Source organism: Trichechus manatus, unplaced genomic scaffold, assembly GCF_000243295.1.
Source record: "Trichechus manatus latirostris isolate Lorelei unplaced genomic scaffold, TriManLat1.0 scaffold00009, whole genome shotgun sequence".
Classification (NCBI taxonomy): domain Eukaryota; kingdom Metazoa; phylum Chordata; class Mammalia; order Sirenia; family Trichechidae; genus Trichechus; species Trichechus manatus.
The window spans coordinates 33,510,521-33,519,018 of record NW_004443945.1 but is presented as its reverse complement, the minus strand read 5'-3'; the positions used below and the strand labels follow the sequence as shown (position 1 = coordinate 33,519,018).

General features: G+C 39.2%; 1 protein-coding gene across 1 annotated transcript in view; it reads right to left on the bottom strand.

Moving 5' to 3' along the window:
- Nucleotides 1-6,330, bottom strand: part of SLC7A13 (solute carrier family 7 member 13) — a 33,205-nt gene extending 26,875 nt beyond the window's left edge. Inside the window, 2 exon segments of the mRNA XM_023725919.1 lie at nt 5,690-5,985; nt 5,987-6,330. Of these exon segments, the coding sequence (XP_023581687.1) occupies nt 5,690-5,985; nt 5,987-6,330 (640 nt within the window).
- Between the last annotated feature and the right edge of the window lie 2,168 nt (nt 6,331-8,498).

Genomic DNA, 8,498 nt, shown 5'->3' with positions numbered 1-8,498 from the left:
AAAATTCTAGCCAATAGAATTCAGCATTATATATATATATATATATAAAAAGCTCTACGACCAGTGGGATTCATTCCAGGTATGCAAGGATGGTTGAACATTAGGAAGTCAATCTACATAATCTACCACATAAATAAACAAAAGAATCACATGATCATCTCAATCAATGCAGGAAAGGCATTCCATAAAGTCCAACATCCATTCCTGATAAAGACTTTCAGTAAAATAGAAAGGGAAATTTCTCAACAATATAAAAACCTGTTGCCGTCAAGTCAATTCTGACTCATAGTGACCCTATAGGACAGAGTAGAACTGCCTCATAGGGTTTCCAAGGAATGGCTGGTGGATTCCAACTGCCAACCTTTTGGTTAGCAGCCAAGCTATTAACCACTACACAACCAGGGCTTCAGTGTAACTCGAGGAATGAGTTAATTAATTAATTAATTAGTTAATGTTAATTATCCAGGTTGGATTCCGTCATGGATCATTTCAGTAAAACTCTTTCCAACATTGTTCCACCTATTTCTTTTGTGGATTTCATTTCCCCAAACCTCAATCTTGAATGTACTAAACTATCTGGAATAGGTAACAGAACATGGAAAAATAGTTCTGCTATAAATTCATGGCCAGTGAACTCAAATGAGTCTTCAATCTACTCTATTTGACTCAATTTCTTATTCTCTCCATTGATATTTCAAAATTTCTTTACTTCATACACCTGCAACCCTTTCTACCTCCCCATCCTTCTATGTAGACCTCAAGTTCTGCTTCATGGACAAAAAAACAAAAAAAAGGGAAGTAAAAGAAAATAGATGCAAATGCCTTTACTGTCCTGTATACTAAAAGTTCTAACCTGAACTACCTGCACACTTCTCTCATTTAAAACTTAACACTTGAAAATGCCCACATTTTTGAAGTCTTTCTTTGTCTTTCATGACACAATAATTACCCATTTTTTCCTATTACCTTTATCATTATTCCTTCTTTGTTTCCTTTACATAATCATCTTTCCATAACTAGAATTACATGTTGAAATGCTTCAAGATTCAGTCTTAAAACCTTCTTCTAATTCTATACTGTCTCCCTAGTCAATCCCATCAATGTCTGCATCTCCAAATACATTTTAGGTGCCAATGACTCCCAAATTTATATCTCCAGTTCAGTTCTCACTTCAAAGTTCTAGACTTGAATATCCAACTGCATACGCTACATCTGTACTTAGATATTTTAAAAGTGCTTTAAATTCAGCATATTTTAAATTTCTCAAAAATTTTCTTCCATGCAAAACTGATCATCTGTTCTTTGTCACAGGAAATGAAACCATAATCCAAATCAATTACACAAGCCAAAAATCTAGAAATGATTCAAGACACTTCATTCTCCTTCATCTCCATTTTTAGACCCACCATCAAATCCAGCCAGTTTTATCCGTAAATAAATCTCTCTCAATTCTATCCACTTCTCTCCATCTCCACTGCCACCACTCTTGTTCAAAGTACCATCATCTCTGCCTGGACTACTGCAGAAGCCTTCTAACTGATCTACACTTTTACCTCATGTTTCCTTCCAATCTGCTCTTCATTCTACAGAAGGCTATATTTTCTAAAAGTAAATTTGATCATGATCGTGTCAACTTTCCCATTGTTCTTAGAATTAAGACCAAATTCATTAGCTCAACCTACAAGGCTCTGTATGGTTTGGAGCCTACCTAGGTCTTCAGCCTCAACTATTAGGCACTAGGCACTAAGCTTGGATATCAGGAATACAAAGATAAGCAAAACAAACATGAAGCTTAATATCAAGGAGGGGAGTTGCACATTAATTAAATAATCACCCAAATAAACATTAAATAGTGACTGTGGTAAGCGCCCATATGAAAAGAGACATACTGTTTGTTGTGGAAGCATATATGACAATTTGATGGTCACCTTTGCTAACTGTGCTATAGGCACCCTGGCCTTTGTTCAGTTTCTTAAAAATATGATGAACCCTTTGCCATGCCCTTGAATATACTATTCTCTTACTCAAAATGGTCTTTTCTTTCCTAGTTGCCTAGCTTACCCCTACTTTTCCTTCTGATCTCGGCAAAATTATTGTTTCTTTTGGTAAGACAGGAGATGATACTCTTTCCCTGGTAGCAGAATTGTCCTATTATACATTCTCATAGCATATATTGAAAAGAGTAAAAGAGTCACTCATAAATTCTCTCTCCTGTAGGCTCTTCACCATCGCTGTATACCAACAATAAGTGAAAAAAGAAAAAGATCATGATTTAGCATCATATATAATGGATTTTCCATAATAGTCTCATTTTAAAATATTGTCCCATTTGTCACACCATTTTTCCCAATTTTGCCATTCTCTGAGAATTACTCTCTGACACAAAGGATTGAACTTCTATAGCCATATGTGTACCGTGTGACCCTGTGCCTTGGCCACTGATGACAGAGCCAAATACAGACATCTGACTCACTGGAAACCAATCATTGCCAGCGTACAAGAAAATTTCCCTCAAGAACTTGAATCAAACATCAACGAGACTAAGAAAATTAGGAGAAAAGTAATGTAATTGTGGCAAAAAAGAAGGGAGGCTCAGAATGCTTGCTTTTTTAAGTACTGGAACTTCCCTAATTCCTGTTGTTCCTAAAGATTTGTTGCTCAGATCTTCCTTGATACGCAGCACTATTCTTTCAGTATCTTTCCCCTTTATCCTTTGAGCTAAACTGTGTGGGTTTCTGTTACTTAACACTAAATCCCCCTGACTAATATTTATCTCTCCTTTGACATATATCAAATTTCTTTCATCTTTATTTGCCCAGGGGTTGAATCTAATGTCCACGAGGAACACTAACATGAGCCAATTAAGCACTTAAAATGTAAATAATTACAAAGCTCTAATTTAAACTCTGCCTGAACCACTTACTAGTTGAGGACTTCCAGACAGCTGAGGGAAAATAGAAAATATAAAGACAATAAAATTCCATCACAGTGCCTAGCACTTAATAAGTGCTTAAGAAATGGTTGTTAATAATAACTATGGTTATTAATTAAAAATAAGGAACAAGAAAAAGGGCAGGTTTTTAGATTAACTACACTTTTCTCTGGGCCTTATACTCTTTCTTATTATGTATCAACTGTACAGAAAGGAAGTAGGGATTAGAATTTAATTTATAATAAAGGCTTGTAATAGCCAGACAGGTAATGAATAGCCTTGAGTCTTGAACTTAAAAGATGAATATTCTTACACTCTGCAAAGTCAGCTGCCTGAAAATCACCATTTTACAGGTAAGAGTGTTGCTTAGAACTTGGTTTTACTTATAATTAATTTAGTCAATTAACAACCCCATCACACACTGGAATTCCTCCAGCTTTTGTTTACTGCCAGCTGTTGTGAGAACCTCGAGAATAGTTTACAGATCAGTAAATTTTGTCAATCTATTTTCAGAAAAGAATAATTATCTAATAATGAAACATCTCTGTCAATGGAACAAGATAAAACTGGCTCAAATAGAAGCCAAAGAGATCTCTTTTGTCCTTAAAAGAGAGAGACAAAATAAGAGAGTTCTGCTTATTCTGCTAATCTCTCAATTGCAGTCACCCATTTAATCACAAACTACGTAAAGGATTCTTCTCTCATAGCTTTATTTTCTCATCAATATCTCATTTTTTAGCTCAATGCAAACTGACTTCCCTCTCTATCAATGACTTCTTATTTAGTCAATGAAATGTCTTTTAAGCAGTCCTCACACTCCTCAACTTCTGCAGCATTCAACCATTTTGATTACTCCCTCTTTATAAGACATATGGTGATTTTCCTTTATAATTCTCTGAACCTCCTGTGGCTTTTCCAATGCATTTTCTTCTCCTACCACCTAAAAGTTAGCATTCTCAAGTCATATGTCTCCAGTCTAATACCATTTTGTTATTCCTCTCTGTACGTACTTCTTTTAACTGATCATATCTCTTATCAAGGCCCTCAGATAGAAACCATGTTTCAGTCACCCAAGACACCTTGCCATGTCTTTTATCCACCCTGCACACTTCTGTTCTAAACAGCTTCACTCATTTTCCTACTGCCTAAACTGTTAGAGTCAATTCAAATTGCCACCATTTCCACTTGATGACACAGTGAAAAGTGACCTTTTCTTCTGCTGGATTTCAATAGCAATTAGATTGTTCCCTTATGGTGATGTATTAGATACTGTCATGACATTATTTGTCTATAAGGCACCAAATTATAATGATTTTGAGCCATAATGCCCATTTTGCAGATAAAAAAAAGTCCAGAGAGGGGAAGATACTTGCCCCAGCTGGTAAGTGTCACAGGTGAGACTGAAATATAGATATTGCCTCTTCTACTAAATTGTAAGCCTCTTTAGGGCAAAGAATACATCTTATTCATCTTCAAGCACTGGTACAGAACCTTAAAAATAGTGTTTAAAAAGATGCTTGCTGACAGAATGATTTAATGAATGATTGACACATCACTGACTAGAAGGGGTCCTAAGATTTAAGGAAAACAATTTTTCAAGAGCTGAGAGTCTGGTTCTTGTTTAAATTTCAAGCAAAAGAACTGGTAGAAAGGTAGAAGTTGAGAAAAATGGAATAAATGCACAAGAAAGGTCCCTGAAGATATGGGAGGGAAAGGATATACAGACTAAGGGAAGAGGTTGGCTTTGAAAATGAAGAGAGAAAAACTTCTGACCTAGCATTGAAGGGAAGGATATTAAATCTAGCCTAAGAGCAATCTAGGATATCTATGATTCTCTTCCTGTTAAAAATGCTTAAGAGCCTACCCACAACCTAGACACAGTCTGTATTCACACTAGTTTCATAGGAGGGGAATATTTCTACAACCACAGCACTCCCAGATGTCTTAGGCTGGGTTCTCTAGAGAAGCAAAACCAGTAAAGCATATAAATATATATAGAGAGATTTATATCAAGGAAACAGCTCACGCAATTGTAGAGGCTGCAAAGCCCCAAGTCCGTGGATCAAGATAGAGGCTTCTCCTGATTCATGTAGCCACCAGGGCTGGTGAATCCAAGATCAACAGATCGGAGAGTAGGGCTCTTGCTCACAGGCTGTGAAGATCGATGAATCCCAAGATTGGCAAGTAAGCTTCTAGCTCAAGTCCCAAGAACTGGAGGTCAGACGAACAGGACCCAGCTGCAGGATCCAGTGCAGGCAAAAGCCAGAACGACCGCTTATATCTGGATGCAGGCCACATGCCCAAGGAAACTCCCTTTCAACTGACTGGCTACTCACAGCAGATCCCATCACGGGGGTGATCACATATAAACACGGAGAATCATGGCCCAGTCAAGTTGACACACAATCTTAACTATCACACCACATTAACAGGGGTAAAAAAAAAAAAAAAGATTAACATGGTGGCCTGATATCTTTGGTTCCAGAAAAGAAAGCTTAAAGAAACAAGTTGTTCAATAAAATAGGTACTTTTGAATGGGTGGGAAAATAATTAAGAGGAAATGGCAAGGCTGGCATATTCTGACCTGATTCAGAAAGTCACAAAGAATTTTTAAAAAATGGAATCATTTATTTAAAATAAAACTCCAAATCCAGTAGAAGACGTGCATTTCATATTGCATGCAAAAATAATGGCTTAAGAGATTTTTTTTCCCTGTGGATTGTAAATTACCTGCTATAAACATGAAGCTGTCTCTGCCAGAATATGCGAAAAATGCTTGGAAGAAGGCTTCTGTCATCTGGGAGACATCTGGAAACTCAGCATCGAAAGCATTCTGAAACCTCTCTATATCCTCCTTCTTCCCTCTCACTAGTATCATCACTCCACTCAGGGAAATGAGGCCAAGTATGGCCATTTTCAGCATTGTGCTGGCTGTCTGAAGCCAAGTCATCTCTTATACACCACGAGTATTCAGGATTGCCACTATCCATAAAATGGCCAGTGCCAAACATTTCTTTGGTAGCTCTGGAGCAGAGCAGGTGGCATAGAAAGGCAAGGAGCAGGGTTTAGCTAGCGACTATCCCTGATCCCAGAAACAAGGCGGTCCAAAGTTTCAGGAAAGCAATCAAGGAGCTGAAGCATTTCTTGAGAAAATAGTACTGAACTCCACTGCATGGGAAGGTTATACCTATCTCTACAGAGCAGAGAGTGCTCATCATGGACCATAAGGCACAGGTAGCCCAAATACACAGGGACAGCCCTACATTCATGCAAGAGTACTTCAACACTCCTTTGGGAGCCACAAAAATTCCTGCACCAATCATATTAATGATTGTAAAACTTATGCCCCGATAATATCCAAATACCTCCCGGAGCTGTCTTTTCTTCCCTTTATCCATTTTCTTTAAGGAATTTAAATTTTCTATATATATTACAATGTTTGAATTTTCCTAACTATATTGCTGAATAGAATGTTCATTGATTCTCTGAAATAGAACAGGGCAGTCCTTTTTGTTCCACTGTTATTACATATAGCTCATATTTAATAATTAACAAAATACATGTGAAACATTAAAATAGCGTGAGATTTCTTGGAAGAGTTTACTTTGTCTTGTTTTTTAATTATTATCAAAATAATACATTCAAAAATATAGACAAAATTTCAAATAGGACAGACAGTATTACAGTGAAAAGTAGAAATCTGTTCTGTAGTAGATTTTCTCACTGTCTCCCCTTAAAGTAGATAAGTAAGTAGGACCACAGACCGTTCTGCACCCTGCTACATTGCTTCTTTCCTAAGAAGATTTCTGGTCTCCTTGTTCTCTGGGACCGGAGGGGAGGCCTGGTTTCATTTGGGACGTGGACCTGCTCATGTTTACTCAGATCTTTACAGTATTACCGTAGATTTTTTTGGATGCAGTCTTCCAGAAAACAGCCAATTTTCCCACAACCAAAGCAAAAACATGGACAATTTAATTTTCACATACTCTTAGGGGATATTTCAGAAATACTTCACTTCCACCCTGGGGGTGTGCTCCAGGCTTAGGAGCCTTTGGAGATATTCATGACAAGGCTTTTCATTGTAAAGTCAACGTATGTGAGAGCTACTGAGGCCAAGGCCTTGTTCAGATGGTTAGGGCCCTCCTTGTCCCCGTCCTTGGGGTCAGGCCTTGATCACTGATTAAGAGACAGGCTCATTTTGCAAGTGAACTTTGCCCATGCATGTACATGTGCACATACACACAGGCTGTGCTCTAAATCCAAGCAATGGTAAGACTGCTAGGATGAAGACAATCTGATCCAACTGGGTTGCACGCACAAGACACTTAAACAGCGTTGGCAATTAAAATCCATTATTATTATTTGTAGAAGGTAAACAGTAAACAACAGGAACAGATTAGATGTGAATTGGTCCCTTCTCCCCCACCCCCCGCCCCCCGACTAGGAGTACTCCACTTAGTATCATAGGGGAGAACCCACTTATGTCTAAAACGGAACTCACCCTTCTCAAATTACCCATGTCCATGTCTGTGTCACCAGGTGGGCACTACTTGGACCAAGTTTCAGCAGGTGTCTCTCCCTCAGCAGGTGTGTCATAGGGTCGGGTCAGGTGCGACATGCCTGTGTTCATCTCCCTTTTTCTGTCACTCTTTTTTTTTTAATAGCAAGGTTTTATTGGGAATTTGTATAATTTTTTTTTATTGGGTTTTAGGTGAAAGTTTACAGTGCAAATTAGTTTCTCATTCAAAATTTATAATTTATACACGAAGTGTTTTGTGACATTGGTTGCAATCCCCACATTGTGTCAGCACTCTCTCCCTTTCCCTTTACACCTGGGTTCCCTGTGTCTATTCACCCAGGTTTCCTGTCCCTTCCTGCCTTTTCCTCTTTGCTTTTGGGCAGGTGTTACCCATTTGGTCTCGTATACTTGATTGAACTAATAAGCACATACCTCATGTGTGTTATTTGTTTTATAGGCCTGTCTAATCTTTGGTTGAAAGTTCGATTTCAGGAGTGGCTTCAGGTGTGAGTTAGCAGAGTGTCTGGGGCCATAGTCTCAGGGGTTCCTCCAGTCTGTCAGACCAGTACGTCTGACGTCTGACGGGGAGTGGTATGAGCTTTCTTCCCACCATTCAGCAGCTGATCAAGTGGTGGAAAGGGAGGGGCAGTGCAGGTCAGGTGTGGTGGCAGGCCTGACCCAGGGGTGCTCTAGCTGCAGTGGCATGGCGAGGGCCAGTGGGAAAGGGAGGTGGTGGGGAAGAAAGAAAAGTAAACAGAGAGAAAGAAAAATAATAATAAGGGTAGCCAGCAGGTGGGGGCAGGGTGCACCTGGGGGCCAGCGGGAAGAAGGGGAAAGAAGCCTTTATGGGGATAGGTGGGAAGTAGAAAGTGGGAAGCTGGTGGCTCTCTAGCCACGGAGGTGCAGCATGGCCCGGCAGGAAGGGACAGAGGCGGCGTACAGGGGTAGGCGGGAGGAAGAAAGAAAAGAAGAATGGTGAAAAAAAGAGGAAAAAGAAAAAAATGGCATGGCAGGAGCCGATGGGTGGCTCTGCCTCCCCTCTCTGTG